This window comes from Bombina bombina, chromosome 1 (assembly GCF_027579735.1).
Source record: "Bombina bombina isolate aBomBom1 chromosome 1, aBomBom1.pri, whole genome shotgun sequence".
Taxonomy (NCBI): Eukaryota; Metazoa; Chordata; class Amphibia; order Anura; family Bombinatoridae; genus Bombina; species Bombina bombina.
Window position 1 is genome coordinate 397,068,726 of NC_069499.1, and position 20,922 is coordinate 397,089,647.

General features: G+C 42.0%; 1 protein-coding gene across 1 annotated transcript in view; it reads left to right on the plus strand.

Annotated features, from left to right (window-relative positions):
• RIF1 (replication timing regulatory factor 1) overlaps positions 1 to 20,922 on the plus strand; it is a 675,273-nt gene that overhangs the window by 103,299 nt on the left and 551,052 nt on the right. Inside the window, exon 19 of the mRNA XM_053712714.1 lies at positions 215 to 237. Coding sequence (XP_053568689.1) covers positions 215 to 237 — 23 coding nt within the window. The remainder of the gene's footprint in view (positions 1 to 214; positions 238 to 20,922) is intronic.

A 20,922-nucleotide genomic window follows, 5' to 3' on the forward strand; every position in this document is an offset into this window, starting at 1 on the left:
ATCCACTTCATGGAAGGGGTTAACAGTCTATGGGAGTTCAAACTGAAATTTTAATAACATTTTATGTTTTGTGATCTATCCCTGGTAATCCTATGGTTAGTTACATGGGAAGGGAATAATCGTTTATCTTAATTATTCTCTGAGAACAGAGTAAGACTAAGGAAAGTCTTTAGGGGTTAATTTCCCTAATTCTTTTCCTGCTGTATGTTTTTAGGTCTACCGCTGCACTAGTATACTGTATGTTTGGCAGCCCCTCTGGGTCCCTTTATGTTCGGTCAATCTCTTTTATTAATTGGCAGGGACTGTTAGGAGAGCGTGTTTTTTCTTAGATGGCACCATTCCTATGGGGCTAGACACTTGTTACGCTTTTCGAAAGGCAGCAATGTCATAGACACTGGGACACGTAGACAATCCCAGTCTAGCATATGGAAGTATAATTTCATTCATGTAATTGGCAAGAGTCCATGAGCTAGTTATGTATGGGATATACAATCCTACCAGGAGGGACAGAGTTTCTTAAACCTCAAAATGCCTATAAATACACCCCTCACCACACCCACAATTCAGTTTTACAAACTTTGCCTCCTATGGAGGTGGTGAAGTAAGTTGGTGCTTGATTTTTATGATTTCTTCTGTGATAGGTGCTTCAAAGCATTCTGAAGCCCAATTCCTCTCAGGGTACAGTGTTTGCCAGAAGGATGTGAAGTGAGTATCGCCTATTGATTTTGTTTTTCCTTGTGGGTAACCTTTTCAAAGGTTCTCTGTTATCGGTCGTAGGAATTAATCTCCTACCTCCCTTTTCAGATCGACGATATACTTATATACCATTACCTCTGCTGATACTTTTTCATTACTGTTTTGGCTATCTGTGGATGGGGTGTCTTTTGGTAAGTATGTTTTCATTACTTAAGACACTCTCAGCTATGGTTTGTCACTTTACATATATTTAAAACTTTATATTAAATACATATTTCTCCTGTTAAGTGTAGTCAGTCCACGGGTCATCCATTACTTATGGGATATTAACTCCTCCCTAACAGGAAGTGCAAGAGGATCACCCAAGCAGAGCTGCTATATAGCTCCTCCCCTCTACGTCATACCCAGTCATTCTCTTGCACCTAACTAATAGATAGGATGTGTGAGAGGACTGTGGTTGTTAAACTTAGTTTTTATTTCTTCAATCAAAAGTTTGTTATTTTAAACGGCACCGGAGTGTGTTGTTTTTTCTCAGGCAGCATTAGAGGAAGAATCTGCCTGAGTTTGTGTATGATCTTAGCGGACGTAACTAAGATCCATTTGCTGTTCTCGGCCATTCTCAGGAGCGAGGTAACTTCAGAACAGGGGACAGCGGGCAGGTTCACCTGCAAGGAGGTATGTTGCAGTATATTATTTTCTAAGGAATGGAATTGACTGAGAAAATACTGCTAATACCGATGTAATGTAAGTACAGCCTTAAATGCAGTAGTAGCAACTGGTATCAGGCTGATATGTATGTACACTTAAGTATTTCTGGGGAATGGCACTTCACTAGGAAAATACTATATGCATATAAACTTTTAGCCTAAATCTGCAGTGTGAGCGGCTAGCAGCAGGCTTTTTAATAACTTTTCATAAATTATATTTTAAACTTTTACTGGCATGTTAATCGTTTATTTATCTGAGGTACTTGGTGAAAAATTGTTTTGGGCGTTACTTTCCACATGGCTGTCGTTTGTTTTGAATTAAAACCGTTTACTGAGCTTCCTTCACTGTTGTATTATGAGAGGGAGGGGCCTATTTTGGCGCTTTTATTGCGCAGTAGAAATTCAGTCACAGTCTGCCTTTTTCTCCCTGCATGATCCAGGACGTCTCTACAGAGCTCAGGGGTCTCCAAACTAGTTTTGAGGGAGGTAATCACTCACAGCAGACCTGTGAGACTGTGCTTTGACTGTGATAAAAACGCTTATATTTTCAATTGTTATCCGTTTTTTGTTATTAAGGGTTAAAAAATCCATTGCTAGTGGGTGCAATCCTTTGCTAACTTAATGCATTTTCTGTGAAAATTTGGTTTCTATAACTAATCCGGTTCATTGTTATTTCAACTGTGACAGTTTTTGTGTGCTTCTTAAAGGCACAGTAACGTTTTTTATATTGCTTGTAAATTTATTTGAAAAGTATTTTCCAAGCTTGCTAGGCTAATTGCTAGTTTGTTTTAACATGTCTGACATAGAGGAATCTCTTTGTGCAATATGTTCAAAAGCCAATGTGGAGCCCAATAGAAATTTGTGTACTAATTGCATTGATGCTACTTTAAATAAAAGCCAATCTGTACATTTTAAGAAAATTTCACCAGACAACGAGGGGAAAGTTATGCCGACTAACTCTCCTCACGTGTCAGTACCTGCATCTCCCGCTCAGGAGGTGCGTGATATTGCGACGCCAAGTACATCAGGGCGGCCATTGCAAATCACTTTACAAGACATGGCTAATGTTATCACTGACGTTTTATCTAAATTGCCAGAACTTAGAGGTAAACGCGACCACTCTGGGGTGAGAACAGAGTACGCTGATAATGTTAGAGCCATGTCTGATACTGCGTCACAAATGGCAGAACATGAAGACGGAGAACTTCATTCTGTGGGTGACGGAACTGATTCAAATAAACTGGACTCAGACATTTCAAATTTTAAATTTAAGCTTGAGAACCTCCGTGTATTATTAGGGGAGATATTAGCGGCTCTGAATGATTGTAACACGGTTGCAATCCCAGAGAAATTATGTAGGCTGGATAGATACTATGCGGTACCGGCGTGTACTGACGTTTTTCCTATACCTAAGAGGCTTACAGAGATTACCAAGGAGTGGGATAGGCCCGGTGTGCCCTTTTCCCCCCCTCCTATATTTAGAAAAATGTTTCCAATAGACGCCACCACACGGGACTTATGGCAGACGGTCCCTAAGATGGAAGGAGCAGTTTCTACTCTGGCTAAGCGTACCACTATCCCGGTAGAGGATAGCTGTGCCTTTTCAGATCCAATGGACAAAACGTTAGAGGGTTACCTTAAGAAAATGTTTACTCAACAAGGTTTTATATTACAACCCCTCGCATGCATTGCACCTGTCTTGGCTGCGGCGGCATTTTGGTTTGAGTCTCTAGAGGAGACCATTAGCTCAGTTCCATTGGATGAAATTATAGACAAGCTTAGAGTTCTTAAGCTAGCTAATTCATTTATTTCTGATGCCGTAGTACATTTAACTAAGCTTACGGCTAAGAATTCCGGATTCGCCATTCAGGCGCGCAGAGCGCTGTGGCTAAAATCCTGGTCAGCCGATGTGACTTCTAAATCTAAATTGCTTAACATACCTTTCAAAGGGCAGACATTATTTGGGCCCGGTTTGAAAGAAATTATCGCTGACATTACTGGAGGTAAGGGCCATGCCCTGCCTCAAGACAGAGCCAAACCAAGGGCTAGACAGTCTAATTTTCGTGCCTTTCGTAACTTCAAGGCAGGAGCAGCATCAACTTCCTCCGCTCCAAAGCAGGAAGGAACTGTTGCTCGTTACAGACAGGGCTGGAAACCTAACCAGACCTGGAACAAGGGCAAGCAGGCCAGAAAACCTGCTGCTGCCCCTAAGACAGCATGAAGTGAGGGCCCCCAATCCGGAAACGGATCTAGTAGGGGGCAGACTTTCTCTCTTCGCCCAGGCTTGGGCAAGAGATGTCCAGGATCCCTGGGCGTTAGAGATCATATCTCAGGGATATCTTCTGGACTTCAAAGCTTCTCCTCCAAAAGGGAGATTTCATCTTTCAAGGTGGTCAACAAACCAGACAAAGAAAGAGGCGTTTCTACGCTGTGTACAAGATCTTTTGCTAATGGGAGTGATCCACCCGGTTCCGCGGTCGGAACACGGACAAGGGTTTTACTCAAATCTGTTTGTGGTTCCCAAGAAAGAAGGAACCTTCAGACCAATCCTGGATTTAAAGATCCTAAACAAATTCCTAAGTTCAAAATGGAAACTATTCGGACAATCTTACCCATGATCCAAAAGGGTCAGTACATGACCACAGTGGATCTAAAAGATGCATACCTTCACATACCGATTCACAAGGATCATTACCGGTACCTAAGGTTTGCCTTCCTAGACAGGCATTATCAGTTTGTAGCTCTTCCCTTCGGGTTAGCTACGGCTCCAAGAATCTTTATAAAGGTCCTGGGCTCTCTTCTGGCGGTACTAAGACCGCGAGGAATAGCGGTAGCTCCGTACCTAGACGACATTCTGATACAAGCGTCAAATTTCCAAACTGCCAAGTCTCATACAGAGTTAGTTCTGGCATTTCTAAGGTCGCATGGGTGGAAGGTGAACGTAGAAAAGAGTTCTCTATTGCCACTCACAAGAGTTCCCTTCTTGGGGACTCTTATAGATTCTGTAGAAATGAAAATTTACCTGACAGAGGACAGGTTAACAAAACTTCTAAATGCTTGCCGTGTCCTTCATTCCATTGAACACCCGTCAGTGGCTCAATGCATGGAGGTAATCGGCTTAATGGTAGCGGCAATGGACATAGTACCTTTTGCACGCCTGCATCTCAGACCACTGCAATTGTGCATGCTAAGTCAGTGGAATGGGGATTACTCAGATTTGTCCCCTATGCTGAATCTGGATCAAGAGACCAGAGATTCTCTTCTATGGTGGCTTTCTCGGCCACATCTGTCCAGGGGGATGCCCTTCAGCAGGCCAGACTGGACGCTTGTAACAGACGCCAGCCTACTAGGCTGGGGCGCTGTCTGGAATTCCCTGAAGGCTCAGGGATCATGGACTCAGGAGGAGAGTCTCCTTCCAATAAACATTCTGGAATTGAGAGCAGTTCTCAATGCCCTTCTGGCTTGGCCTCAGTTAGCAACTCTGAGGTTCATCAGGTTTCAGTCGGACAACATCACGACTGTGGCTTACATCAACCATCAGGGAGGGACAAGGAGTTCCCTAGCGATGATGGAAGTCTCAAAGATAATTCGCTGGGCAGAGTCTCACTCTTGCCACCTGTCAGCGATCCACATCCCAGGCGTGGAGAACTGGGAGGCGGATTTCCTAAGTCGCCAGACTTTTCATCCGGGGGAGTGAGAACTTCATCCGGAGGTCTTTGCCCAAATACTTCGACGTTGGGGCAAACCAGATATGGATCTCATGGCGTCTCGCCAGAACGCCAAGCTTCCTTGTTACGGGTCCAGGTCCAGGGACCCGGGAGCGGTCCTGATAGATGCTCTGACAGCACCTTGGACCTTCAAGATGGCTTATGTGTTTCCACCCTTCCCGATGCTTCCTCGATTGATTGCCAGGATCAAACAGGAGAGAGCATCGGTGATTCTAATAGCGCCTGCGTGGCCACGCAGGACCTGGTATGCAGATCTAGTGGACATGTCATCCTGTCCACCTTGGTCTCTGCCTCTGAGACAGGACCTTCTAATTCAGGGTCCTTTCAAACATCAAAATCTAATTTCTCTGAAGCTGACTGCATGGAAATTGTACGCTTGATTTTATCAAAGTGTGGATTTTCGGAGTCAGTAATTGATACCTTGATACAGGCTAGGAAACCTGTTACCAGGAAAATTTACCATAAAATATGGCGTAAATATTTACACTGGTGCGAATCAGAGTTACTCATGGAGTAAGGTTAGGATTCCTAGGATATTGTCTTTTCTACAAGAAGGTTTAGAAAAGGGTTTATCTGCAAGTTATTTAAAGGGACAGATCTCAGCTCTGTCCATCCTTTTACACAGACGTCTGTCAGAAGTTCCAGACGTTCAGGCTTTTTGTCAGGCTTTGGCCAGGATTAAGCCTGTGTTTAAGACTGTTGCTCCACCGTGGAGCTTAAACTTAGTTCTTAACGTTTTACAGGGTGTTCCGTTTGAACCCCTTCATTCCATTGATATCAAGCTGTTATCTTGGAAAGTTCTGTTTTTAATGGCTATTTCCTCGGCTCGAAGAGTCTCTGAGTTATCGGCCTTACATTGTGATTCTCCTTATCTGATTTTTCATTCAGACAAGGTAGTTCTGCGTACTAAACCTGGGTTCTTACCTAAGGTAGTCAAGAATATCAATCAAGAGATTGTTGTTCCATCATTGTGCCCTAATCCTTCTTCAAAGAAGGAACGACTTCTGCACAATCTAGACGTAGTCCGTGCCCTGAAATTTTATTTACAGGCAACTAATGATTTTCGCCAAACTTGTTCCCTGTTTGTCGTTTATTCTGGACAGAGGAGAGGTCAAAAAGCATCTGCTACCTCTCTCGCTTTCTGGCTTCGTAGCATAATACGTTTAGCCTATGAGACTGCTGGACAGCAGCCTCTTGAAAGAATTACAGCTCATTCTAAGAGAGCTGTGGCTTCCACGTGGGCCTTTAAGAATGAGGCCTCTGTTGAACAGATTTGCAAGGCTGCAACTTGGTCTTCTCTTCATACTTTTTCCAAATTTTACAAATTTGACACTTTTGCTTCTTCTGAGGCTGTTTTTGGGAGAAAGGTTCTTCAGGCAGTGGTTCCTTCCGTGTAAAGATCCTGCCTGTCCCTCCCGTCATCCGTGTACTTTTAGCTTTGGTATTGGTATCCCATAAGTAATGGATGACCCGTGGACTGACTACACTTAACAGGAGAAAACATAATTTATGCTTACCTGATAAATTCCTTTCTCCTGTAGTGTAGTCAGTCCACGGCCCGCCCTGTTTTTTATGGCAGGTCTAAATTTTAAATTAAACTCCAGTCACCACTGCACCCTATAGTTTCTCCTTTCTCGTTTGGTTTCGGTCGAATGACTGGGTATGACGTAGAGGGGAGGAGCTATATAGCAGCTCTGCTTGGGTGATCCTCTTGCACTTCCTGTTAGGGAGGAGTTAATATCCCATAAGTAATGGATGACCCGTGGACTGACTACACTACAGGAGAAAGGAATTTATCAGGTAAGCATAAATTATGTTTTTATTATATTTGCAATGAATCAGGTCTATGTATATTTCCTTTTGCAGACTGTCAGTTTCAGTTTGGGAAGCATGTTTAGGAAGTTATTTTTCTTACCTGGGGTATAGTCCTTTTTTTTTTTTTTTTTTTTTCAAATTGACCGTTTTTTCTTTTAATTTTCCGGGCAAAATTAGGCTCGCTAGGTCGCAAAATGCTGTTTATTCCGTTATTTATGGCGCAAGAATTTTTTTGGAGCAAAGGTACGTCTTTGACACAAGTTCGTCATTTCCGCCGTCTTAGTTGACACCAGTTTTCCTTGCATGAGGTTGCGTCTGTTATGACGCGAGTTGCGTCATTTCCGGATGTTGGCGCTGAATTTATTTTTTTAATGTTTTGCGTTGTGCGTCATTCTTGAGGCCAAAATTGTTTGTTTATTTCTCACCCCACTTCCTATATGCCTCTTGCCTTGGGCTATGCTGTTTGCATTTTTTTCCCATTCCTGAAACTGCCATATAAGGAAATTGTAAATTTTGCTTTAATGTTTTTTCTTTTACATTTTGCAAGATGTCTCAATCCGATCCTGTCTCAGAAGCAACTGTTGGAACCCTGCTGCCTGATCACAGTTCTACCAAAGCTAAGTGTATCTGTTGTAAGTTAGCGGAGATTATATCTCCAGCTGTAGTATGTAACAGTTGTCATAAGCTTTTGCACGCAGAAAGCATTTCCATCAGTACTAGTACAGTTTCTGTTGTCCCTTCAACATCTAATGTACATGATATCCCCGTTGATATGAAAAATTATATTGCTTATGCGATACAGAAGGCTTTGCCTGCTATTCCCCCTTCTAATAAACTTAAAAGGTCTTTTAAAACTTCTTATAAAATTGATGAAATTTCTAATGACCGACAACATACTGAAATATCCTCCTCTGATGAGGATCTCTCTGATTCAGAAGATCCTACCTCAGACATTGACATTGACAAATCTACTTATCTTTTCAAGATTGAGTATATTTGTTCCTTGTTAAACGAAGTTTTGGTTACTTTGGATATTGGGGAGTCTAGTCGTCTTAATATCAAAACTAGTAAACGTTTAAATTCTGTTTTATAAACCTCCTGTGTTTACTCCTGAGGTTTTTCCAGTTCCTGATGCTATTTCTGATGTGATTGCTAAGGAATGGATTAAGCCTGGTGGTACTTTCATTCCTCCTCCTAGGTTTAAAAGGTTGTACCCTTTGCCAGTGGCTAGATTAGAGTTTTGGGAAAAAATCCCCATGGTTGATGGGGCTATTTCTACTCTTGCCAAACGTACTACTATTCCTATGGAAGACAGTACTTTTAAAGATCCTTTAGATAGGAGATTTGAATCTTATCTAAGGAAAGCTTATTTATATTCTGGCTATCTTCTCAGGCCTGCCATTTCTATGGCTGATGTTGCGGCTGCATCAACCTTTTAGTTGGATAGCCTAGCGCAACAGGAAACGGATCCTGATTTGTCTAGCATTGTTAGTTTGCTTCAACATGCTAATCATTTTATCTGTGATGCCATTTTTTATGTAATCAAAATTGATGTTAAATCTGTCTTTAGCTATTTTAGCTAGAAGAGCTTAATGACTCAAATCTTGGAATGCTGCCATGGTATCTAAGTCTAAATTACTATCTTTCCAAGGTAACAATTTATTTGGTTCTCAGTTGGATTCAATTATTTCAACTATCACTGGGGGAAGGGAGTTTTTTGCCTCAGGATTAAAGATCTAAGGGTAAATCTAAAGCTTCTAATCGTGTTCGTTCTTTTCTACAGAATAAGGAACAGAAAACCAATCCTTCCCCTAAAGATTCTGGTTCCAGTTGGAAACCTTCAAGTTGGAATAAATCCAAGCCTTTTAAGAAACCAAAGCCAGCCCCCAAGTCTGCATGAAGGTGCAGCCCTCGATCCAGTTCAGCTGGTGGGGGGCAGATTGAAATTATTCCAAGACATTTGGGCAAATTCTGTTAATCAGTGGATTCAGAATATTGTCTCAAGGGTATAGCATAGGATTCAGAGTAAGACCTCCTGTGAAGATTTTTCTCTCGTGTTCCAGCAAATCCGGTGAAGGATCAGGCATTTTGGAAGTGTGTTTCCGATCTAGAGCTTTCAGGGGTAATCATATCAGTTCCGTTTCTGGAACAGGGTCTGGGCTTTTGTTTCAAATCTATTCATTGTCCCAAAGAGAAAATTCATTCAGGCCAGTTCTGGATCTGAAGTTTTTGAATCGTTTTGTAAGAGCCCCAACTTTCAAGATGGTGACTAAGGACTATTCTGCCTTTTGTTCAGCAAGGTCATTATATGTCCACGATAGACTTACAGGATGCATATCTTCGCATTCCGATTCATTCAGACCACTATCTGTTTCTAAGATTCTCTTTTCTAGACAAGCATAACCAATGTGTTGCTCTTCCATTTGGCCTAGCAGCAGCTCCAAGTATCTTTTCGAAGGTTCTCGGTGCCCTTTTATCTGTAATCAGAGAACAGGGTATTGCGGTGTTTTCTTATTTGGACAATATCTTGGTACTAGCTCAGTCTTTACATTTAGCCGAATCTCACACGAATCAACTATTGTTGTTTATTCAAAGACCTGGTTCGGAGGATCAATTTACCAAAGAGTTTCTTGATTCCTCAGACAAGGGTCACCTTTTTAGGTTTCCAGATAGATTGTGTCCATGACTCTGTCCTTAATAGACAAGAGACAAATGAAATTGGTTTCAGTTTGTCGAAACCTTCAGTTTCAATCATTCCCTTCAATAGCTATGTGCATGGAAGTTTTAGGTCTCATAACTGTAGCATCGGACGCGATCCTCTTTTCTCGTTTTCATATGAGAGCTCTGCAGTTTTGTATGCTGAATCAATGGTGCAGGGATTATACTCGGATATCACAATTGATATACTTAAATCCCAACATTCAACTCTCTCTGACTTGGTGGTTAGACCATCGTTTAATTCAGGGGGGCTCTTTTGTTTGTCCTACCTGGACTGTGATCACAACAGATGCAAGTCTTTCAGGTTGTGGAGCTGTCTGGGGATCTCTGACAGCACAAGGGGTTTTGAAACCTCAAGAGGCGAGGTTACCAATCAATATTTTAGGACTCTGTGCTATTTTCAGGGCTCTTCAGGTTTGGCCTCGGCTAAAGAGAGAACCATTAATTTGTTTTCAGATGGACAATATCACAACTGTGGCATATGTCGATCATCAGGGTGAGACTCTCAGTCCCCTAGCTATGAAAAAAGTATCTTGGATACTTTCTTGGGCGGAATCCAGCTCTTGTCTAATTTCTGCGGCACATATCCAAGGTGTAGACAATTGGGAAGCGGATTATCTCAGCCGTCAGACCTTACATCAGGGGGAGGGGCCTCTCCATCCAGATGTATTTTGTCAGATTGTACAGATGTGGTGTCTTCCAGAAATAGATCTGATGGTTTCTCATCTAAACAAGAAACTTCCCAGGTACCTGTCCAGGTCCAGGGATCCTCAGGCAGAGATGGTGGATGCTTTAGCAGTTCCTTGGTTTTAACAACCTGCTTATCTTTCCACCTCTAGTTCTTTTTTCCAAGAGTGATCTCCAAGATAATTATGGAACAATCGTATGTGTTTCTGATAGCACCAGCGTGGCCTCACAGGTTTTGGTATGCGGATCTTGTCCGGATGTCCAGTTTCCAACCCTGGCCACTTCCTCTAAGACCAGACCTTTTGTCTCGAAGGCCGTTTTTCCATCAGGATATCAATTGGTTAAATTTGTAGGTATGGTAATTGAACACTTAGTCATAGAGGTTTCTCTGACTCAGTGATTAATACTATGCTATAGTCTTGTTTTGAAGAAGATTTATTATAGAGTTTGGAAGACCTATATTTTATGGTGTTCTTCTCATAAATTCTTTTGGCATTCTTTTAGAATTCATAGAATTTTACAGTTTCTTCAGGGTGGTTTGGATAAAGGTTTGTCTGCAAGTATTTTGAAGGGACAAATCTCTGCTCTTTCGGTTTTATTTTATAGAAAGATTGCTAAGCTTCCTCATATTCACTGTTTTGTTCAGGCTTTGGTTCTTATCAATCTCTCCTCCTTGGAGTCTTAATTTGGTTTTGAAGACTGCAGGCTCCTCCTTTTGAGCCTATGCATTCTTTGAATATTAAACTACTTTCTTGGAAAGTATTGTTTCTTTTGGCTATCTCTTCAGCTAGAAGAGTTTCCGAATTGTCTGCTCTCTTGTAAGTCTCCTTTTCTCATTTTCCATCAGGATAAGGCGGTTTTGCGGACTTACTTTAAATTTCTTACTACGGTTGTGAATTCTAAGAACTTTAGTAGGGAAATTGTTGTTCCTTCCTTGTCCTAATCCCAAGAATACTCTTGAAAGATCTTTGCATTCTTTGGATGTTGTAGGAGCTTTGAAATATGTTGAAGCTACTAAAGATTTCAGGAAGACTTCTAGACTATTTGTTTTCTCTGGTTCTAGGAAAGGTTAGAAAGCTTCTGCCATTTCTTTTGCATCTTGGTTAAAGCTTTTGATTCATAAGGCTTATTTGGAGGCGGTACAGTCCCTGCCTCAGAGGATCACAGCTCATTTTACTAGATCAGTCTCCACTGGGCTTTTAAGAATGAAGCTTCAGTTGATCAGATTTGCAAAGCAGCAACTTGGTCTTCTTTGCATACATTTACTAAATTTTACCTTTTTGATGTATTTGCTTCTTCTGTAGCAGTCTTTGGTAGAAAAGTTCTTCAGGCAGCTGTTTTAGTTTGATTCTTCTGCTAATGTTTTAATTTTTTTTTTTTTTTTTTTTTTTCTTTTCAATTTATGAGACAAACATATTTTTTGTGGATTTAATTTTTTCAGCGGAAAATGGCTGTTTATTTTATCCCTCCCTTTCTAGTGACTCTTTTTTGTGGACTTCCACATCTTGGGTATTTCTATCCCATATGTCACTAGCTCATGGACTCTTGCCAATTACATGAAAGGAAACATAATTTATGTAAGAACTTACCTGATAAATTAATTTCTTTCATATTGGCAAGAGTCCATGAGACCCACCCTTTTTCTGGTGGTGATGAGTTTTTGTATAAAAGCACAATTTTATTTCCAGTTCCTCTTTTTGTTTGCTTTTTTTACTCCTTTTCTATCACCCCACTACTTGGCTATTCTTTAAACTGAATTGTGGGTGTGGTGAGGGTTGTATTTATAGGCATTTTGAGGTTTGGGAAACTTTGCCCCTTCTGGTAGGATTGTATATCCCATACGTCACTAGCCCATGCACTCTTGCCAATATGAAAGAAATGAATTTATCAGGTAAGTTCTTACATAAATTTTATTTTTTGCTGCAGGAACTCCTTGTGTATTTAGGAGATTAGCGCTTCACGTCATGCCAAATTTTGGCCCCGCCTCCTTCTCGGAAGCGGAGCAGCGCCATTTTTAGATCTTGCCGGGTTTTGTTTAGGGACTCCGCCTTGTTTTCCGTCTGAGAACGGAGCAGAGTCATTGATTTTTTTTTTTTTTTTTTTTTGTCTGATTAGGAATGTTTCATTAGAGCTCCCATTATGAATCCTGTATCTCGGTTTGAAGCAATTGCCTTTTATTATAACAAACTTTGCTTACAGGCGTTTACAGTAACGTTTTAAACAATGTTTCTCTTGTTAAGTGTAGTCAGTCCACGGGTCATCCATTACTTATGGAATATATCTCTTCCTAACAGGAAGCTGCAAGAGGATCACCCAAAGCAGAGCTGCTATATAGCTCCTCCCCTCACATGTCATATTCAGTCATTCTCTTGCAGCCTAACTAGATAGGTCGCTGTGAGAGGTCTGTGGTGTTTAACTTAGTTTATTTCTACAATCAAAAGTTTGTTATTTTAAATGGCACCGGAGTGTGCTGTTTATTCTCAGGCAGCATTAGAAGAAGAATCTGCCTGCATTTTCTATGATCTTAGCAGACGTAACTAAGATCCACTGGCTGTTCTCATCTGAGGAGTGAGGTAACTTCAGAAAAGGGGAATAGCATGCAGGGCCCCCCTGCAAATGAGGTATGTTCAGTAAATTATTTTTCTGAGGAATGGAATTGACTGAGAAAATACTGCTGATACCAATGTAAAGTAAGTTCAGCCTTAAATGCAGTGATAGCGACTGGTATTAGGCTGATGAGTGTGTGTACACTGAATGTATTTTTCTAAGGAATGGAATTGACTCTGAAAATACTGTTAATACTGAAGTAATGTGTGAGCCTTAACTGCAGTAAAAGCGACTGGTAGCAGGCTTATTAACAACAATTCATAACTTTTCAAATGTATGTTTAAAACGTTTACTGGCATGTTAATCGTTTTTTGTGAGGTACTTGGTGATAAAACTTATTGGGGCATGATTTTTACCACATGGCCATCTTTGTTTTCTGCATAGAAACAGTTATCTGAGCTTCCCCACTGTTGTAATATGAGTGGGAGGGGCCTATTTTAGTGCTTTTTTGCGCAGTAAAAATTCAGTCACAATCTGTCTACTTCATCCTCCATGATCCAGATCGTCTCTAGAGAGCTCAGGGGTCTTCAAAATTCATTTTGAGGGAGGTAATCAGTCACAGCAGACCTGTGATAGTGTGTTTTGACTGTGATAGAAACGTTAATTATTAAATTGTTATCCGTTTTTGGGTATTAAGGGGTTAATCATCCATTTGCTGGTGGGTGCAATCCTTTGCTAACTTAATACATTTACTGTGAAAAATTGGTTGCTATAACTATTTTGGTTCATTGTTATTTCAACTGTGACAGCTTTTTGTGCTTCTTAAAGGCACAGTAGCGTTTTTTATATTGCTTGTAAATTTATTTAGAAAAGTATTTCCAAGCTTGCTAGTCTCATTGCTAGTCTGTTTAAACATGTCTGACACAGATGAATCTCTTTGTTCACTATGTTTAAAGGCCAATGTGGAGCCCAATAGAAATTTGTGTACTAATTGCATTGATGTTACTTTAAATAAAAGTCAATCTTTACATGTAAAGAAATTATCACCAGACAACGAGGGGGAAGTTATGCCGACTAACTCTCCTCACGTGTCAGTACCTTCGCCTCCCGCTCAGGAGGTGCGTGATTTTGTGGCGCCAAGTACATCAGGGAGGCCCTTACAAATCACTTTGCAAGACATGGCTACTGTTATGACAGAAGTATTATCTAAATTGCCAGAATTAAGAGGCAAGCGCGATAGCTCTGGGTTAAGGACAGAGCGCGCGGATGATGTGAGAGCCATGTCAGATACTGCGTCACAGTTTGCAGAACATGAAGACGGAGAGATTCATTCTGTGGGTGACGGATCTGATCCAGGGAGACTGGATTCAGAGATTTCTAATTTTAAATTTAAGCTCGAGAACCTCCACATATTGCTAGGGGAGGTATTAGCGGCTCTGAATGATTGTAACACGGTTGCAATTCCAGAAAAATTATGTAGGTTGGATAGATACTATGCGGTACCGGTGTGCACTGACGTGTTTCCTATACCTAAAAGGCTTACAGAGATTATTAGCAAGGAGTGGGATAGACCTGGTGTGCCTTTTTCCCCCCCTCCCATATTTAGGAAAATGTTTCCTATAGACGCCACCACACGAGACTTATGGCAGACGGTCCCTAAGGTGGAGGGAGCAGTTTCTACTTTAGCTAAGTGTACCACTATCCCGGTGGAGGATAGTTGTGCCTTTTCAGATCCAATGGATAAGAAATTAGAGGGTTACCTTAAGAAAATGTTTGTTCAAGGTTTTATCTTACAGCCCCTTGCATGCATTGCGCCTGTCACTGCTGCGGCGGCATTCTGGTTTGAGTCTCTGGAAGAGGCCATTCGCACAGCTCCATTGGATGAAATTATGAACAAGCTTAAAGCACTTAAGCTAGCTAACGCATTTGTTTCTGATGCCATTGTACATTTAACCAAACTTACGGCTAAGAACTGCGGATTCGCCATCCAAGCGCGCAGAGCGCTATGGCTTAAATCCTGGTCAGCTGACGTGACTTCTAAATCTAAATTGCTTAATATTCCTTTCAAAGGGCAGACCTTATTCGGGCCCGGCTTGAAAGAAATTATAGCTGACATTACGGGAGGTAAGGGCCATGCTCTACCTCAGGACAGGGCCAAATCAAAGGCCAAACAGTCTAATTTTCGTGCCTTTCGTAACTTCAAGGCAGGAGCAGCATCAGCTTCCTCCGCTCCAAAACAGGAAGGAGCTGTTGCTCGTTACAGGCAGGGCTGGAAAGTTAACCAGTACTGGAACAAGGGCAAGCAGGACAGGAAACCTGCTGCTGCCCCTAAGACAGCATGAAGAGAGGGCCCCCTATCCGGAAACGGATCTAGTGGGGGGCAGACTTTCTCTCTTCGCCCAGGCTTGGGCAAGAGATGTCCAGGATCCCTGGGCGTTGGAGATCATATCTCAGGGATATCTCCTGGACTTCAAAACTTCTCCTCCACGAGGGAGATTTCATCTTTCAAGGTTATCAGCAAACCAAATAAATAAAGAGGCGTTTCTACGCTGTGTACAAGACCTCTTACTAATGGGGCTGATCCACCCAGTTCCGCGGACGGAACACGGGCAAGGATTCTATTCAAATCTATTTGTGGTTCCCAAGAAAGAGGGAACCTTCAGACCAATCTTGGACTTAAAAATCCTAAACAAATTCCTAAGAGTTCCATCATTCAAAATGGAAACTATTCGAACCATCCTTCCCATGATCCAAGAGGGTCAGTACATGACCACAGTGGACTTAAAGGATGCCTACCTTCACATACCGATTCACAAGGATCATTATCGGTACCTAAGATTTGCTTTCCTAGACAGGCATTACCAGTTTGTAGCTCTTCCCTTCGGATTAGCTACGGCTCCAAGAATCTTTACAAAAGTTCTGGGCTCACTTCTGGCGGTACTAAGACCGCGAGGCATAGCGGTGACTCCGTACCTAGACGACATTCTGATACAAGCGTCAAGTTTTCAAACTGCCAAGTCTCATACAGAGATAGTTGTGGCATTTCTGAGGTCGCATGGGTGGAAGGTGAACGTGGAAAAGAGTTCTCTATTACCACTTACAAGGGTTCCCTTTCTAGGGACTCTTATAGATTCTGTAGAGATGAAAATTTACCTGACGGAGGCCAGGTTATCAAAACTTCTAAATGCTTGCCGTGTCCTTCATTCCATTCCACACCCGTCAGTAGCTCAGTGCATGGAAGTAATCGGCTTAATGGTAGCAGCAATGGACATAGTACCATTTGCGCGCCTGCATCTCAGACCGCTGCAATTGTGCATGCTAAGTCAGTGGAACGGGGATTACTCAGATTTGTCCCCCCTACTAAATCTGGATCAAGAGACCAGAGATTCTCTTCTATGGTGGCTTTCTCGGCCACATCTGTCCAAGGGGATGACCTTTCGCAGGCCAGATTGGACGATTGTAACAAGACGCCAGCCTTCTAGGCTGGGGCGCAGTCTGGAACTCCCTGAAGGCTCAGGGATTATGGACTCAGGAGGAGAAACTCCTCCCAATAAATATTCTGGAATTAAGAGCAATATTCAATGCTCTCCTAGCTTGGCCTCAGTTAGCAACTCTGAGGTTCATCAGATTTCAGTCGGACAACATCACGACTGTGGCTTACATCAACCATCAAGGGGGGACCAGAAGTTCCCTAGCGATGTTGGAAGTCTCAAAGATAATTCGCTGGGCAGAGTCTCACTCTTGCCACCTGTCGGCGATTTACATCCCAGGCGTGGAGAACTGGGAGGCGGATTTTCTAAGTCGCCAGACTTTTCATCCGGGGGAGTGGGAACTTCATCCGGAGGTCTTTGCTCAACTGATTCATCATTGGGGCAAACCAGAGTTGGATCTCATGGCGTCTCGCCAGAACCCCAAGCTTCCTTGTTACGGATCCAGGTCCAGGGACCCGGGAGCGGTGCTGATAGATGCTCTGACAGCCCCTTGGGTCTTCAACATGGCTTATGTGTTTCCACCATTCCCGATGCTTCCTCGTTTGATTGCCAAGATCAAACAGGAGAGAGCTTCGGTGATTCTGATAGCGCCTGCGTGGCCACGCAGGACCTGGTATGCAGACCTAGTGGACATGTCGTCCTGTCCACCGTGGTCTCTGCCTCTGAGACAGGACCTTCTAATTCAGGGTCCTTTCAACCATCCAAATCTAATTTCTCTGAGGCTGACTGCATGGAGATTGAACGCTTGATTCTATCAAAGCGTGGCTTCTCGGAGTCGGTTGTTGATACCTTAATACAGGCTAGGAAGCCTGTTACCAGAAAAATTTACCATAAGATATGGCGTAAATATTTATATTGGTGTGAATCCAAGACTTACTCATGGAGTAAGGTTAGGATTCCTAGGATATTGTCTTTTCTACAAGAGGGTTTAGAAAAGGGCTTATCTGCTAGTTCGTTAAAGGGACAGATTTCTGCTCTGTCTATTCTCCTACACAAACATCTGGCTGAAGTTCCAGACGTTCAGGCTTTTTGTCAGGCTTTAGCTAGGATTAAGCCTGTGTTTAAGACTGTTGCTCCGCCGTGGAGCTTAAACTTAGTTCTTAACGTTCTTCAAGGCGTTCCATTTGAACCCCTTCATTCCATTGATATCAAGCTGTTATCCTGGAAGGTTCTGTTTTTGATGGCTATTTCCTCGGCTCGAAGAGTCTGAGTTATCTGCCTTACATTGTGATTCTCCTTATCTGATTTTTCATTCAGACAAGGTAGTTCTGCGTACTAAACCTGGGTTCTTACCTAAGGTAGTTACTAACAGGAATATCAATCAAGAGATTGTTGTTCCATCACTGTGTCCTAACCCTTCTTCAAAGAAGGAACGACTTTTGCATAATCTGGACGTAGTCCGTGCCCTGAAGTTCTATTTGCAGGCAACTAAAGATTTTCGTCAAACTTCTTCCCTGTTTGTCGCTTAGTCTGGACAGAGAAGAGGTCAAAAGGCTTCGGCTACCTCTCTCTCTTTTTGGCTTCGTAGCATAATACGTTTAGCCTATGAGACTGCTGGACAGCAGCCTCCTGAAAGGATAACAGCTCATTCTACTAGAGCTGTGGCTTCCACCTGGGCCTTTAAAAATGAGGCCTCTGTTGAACAGATTTGCAAGGCTGCAACTTGGTCTTCTCTTCACACTTTTTCAAAATTTTACAAATTTGACACTTTTGCTTCTTCGGAGGCTATTTTTGGGAGAAAGGTACTTCAGGCAGTGGTTCCTTCTGTTTAATGTTCCTGCCTTGTCCCTCCCTTCATCCGTGTACTTTAGCTTTGGTATTGGTATTCCATAAGTAATGGATGACCCGTGGACTGACTACACTTAACAAGAGAAAACATAATTTATGCTTACCTGATAAATTTATTTCTCTTGTAGTGTAGTCAGTCCACGGCCCGCCCTGTCTTTAAGGCAGATCTAAATTTTAATTAAACTCCAGTCACCACTGCACCCTATGGTTTCTCCTTTCTCGTCTGCTTTGGTCGAATGACTGAATATGACATGTTAGGGGAGGAGCTATATAGCAGCTCTGCTTTGGGTGATCCTCTTGCAGCTTCCTGTTAGGAAGAGATATATTCCATAAGTAATGGATGACCCGTGGACTGACTACACTACAAGAGAAATAAATTTATCAGGTAAGCATAAATTATGTTTTTTGTACCATTAATAATGTGTATTCGCTCTGGAGGAACAATCTGTTTTTATAAGCACACCTGTCCTTCATTATATCTTTAAAGAAATAGATATTCTTTGTTAGAGCCTTGCGCTTCTAAGCATTATCTTAGCCAGTTTTTATGTTTTCTGTACCTCTGGTTTAGCAAATGCTATTGAATGTACACATAGGTTTGAACCTCATGTCTCCCAGGATGATGCTTTAAAGGCACTGCCACAGCTTTCTCCGTTAACGTCCCAAGCCTCTATGGTGTCACATGCAGTGCCCTGCGGTTCCTCTCAATTTCCTGGAGGAGTGTATTTGCATACAAAATTTGCAAGCTCAGGTATCTTCTGCAGGATCTGCGGCTTTGTCTGTTTTCCTTTTGTCCTTTCCTACAGGTAAAATGCAAGAGGACATTTAAAGTCTCAGATAATAGGGTTTCTGCTCCACATGCTGCTCTGCAGGTTTGTCTTCTAAGTTGGTGAGGAGGATTTGCCGGTAGTTTCTGAGGGGGAAATCTCAGATCTGGACAGTATAATTCCTTCATCTGTTGCTGAAGTGGTATCCTTCAGCTGTATGCTTCAACCCCTCTTGTAATATTTTAGGAGGTTTTAGCTGCTTGGACGACACCGATCCCCTATGTGGATGTATTCTAGACGTGCTGTGGGAATTTTCACAGGAATGTATATAGAGAATCTAGGGATATTTTCTCCCTGTCTCAAGTCCTTTTTAAGGATTTCCTGTCGCTGACTCCATTGAAATTCACGGTGCCTTTAGTAGAAGGGAGCTTTCTTCTATAACTCAGAGAACTTAGATCTATGTAGAGGTTAGCTTCTGTTCTGATCCATAGATAAGAAGCCTGGAGGTTTAATTGTTCATTTAGAACAATGCCTTGTCTTATTAGACTTGCTGTACTAGCCTGCCGACCTTTGTGGCTGAGATCTTGATCAGCTGAGAAGCCTACCTGTGGCTTAGTGGTACAGTCTAGGCTTTTTAGTTCTGCAGTTGCAGGTTCAATATTTATTTTTCTTTCCTCCAAATCCACGCTTCTGGTGTTTCCTTTCTAGGATGAGACCTTGTTTGGACTTGGTCAGCCTTAATTTTCATCTGACTTTTCGGGAAAAGAGGTTTTTCTTCCACACGTCAAGAGTAAGACTACAGGAAATAGGGCTATTTAGAGAGAATTTCGTATAGTAGACCGAGCGCTAGTATTAAGAAGCCTTATACTCACTGACAGGAGCCCCATAGTGGACTTGGGAATAAACTGAAAAATGGTATGTGTGAGTGAGTGCTAAAAGCTGTAAAGGCTAAGCAATGTTCTGTGTTGATGGGTTAAAACGTGAACAAATTTATTACAACAATATCTTAAAATATATGAACACTTAATAAAAACACAATAATTCAGTAAAATAAAATCTGTTGTATTCATCCTATGTTATATTCTCACCATAGTATAGGACATATATTGTGATTTTATACGTTTCTCATGGATCTATGTAGGTTTTAAGATAGATTTTACTTTTATTTTACTCAATTATTGTGTTTTCTCTTGCAAGGTGTATCCAGTCCACGGATTCATCCTTACTTGTGGGATATTCTCATTCCCTACAGGAAGTGGCAAAGAGAGCACACAGCAGAGCTGTCCATATAGCTCCCCCTCTGGCTCCGCCCCCCAGTCATTCTCTTTGCCGCTCTAACAAGTAGCATCTCCACAGGTAAAGTGAATGTGGTGCTAGATTTGTAGTTTTTATATCTTCAATCAAAAGTTTGTTTTTAAATAGGGCCGGTTTGTACTATTTACTCTGGCAAAAAGTGATGAAGAATTCTGCTGAGAGGAAATTGATTTTAGCATGTTGTAACTAAAATCCACTGCTGTTCCCACATAGGACTGAGGAGTACCAGAAAACTTCAGTTGGGGGTAACAGTTTGCAGGCTTAACTGCTATAAGGTATGTTCAGTCATCTCTTTCTAGTCAAGACTTAGTAATGCTAGAAGACTGACAAGAATCCCCATGTGGGGAAGGTAAGCCATATTCTGAGACTCAGTATGGAGGGAAGGCTTAATTAACAGGGCTCAAAGACTGGTGGACACTGTTAAAGGGCAATTGATTATTTTATAGTGTAAATATAATCATTATACAAGTTTTTATTACTTTTGGAGTGTTTTATGGGGTTTTGTTCCACATGGTAAATTTTTAGACACCTATTTAGAGTTTTGAAGGTCCCACAACTCCGGAGTGGAGAGGGAGGGGGCCTAAATTTCGCGCCTCAGTTGCGCAGTTGATATTGCAGACAGCTTCATGCAGCTTCACGTGGAGGGTCCAAAGACTACTTGAGGACT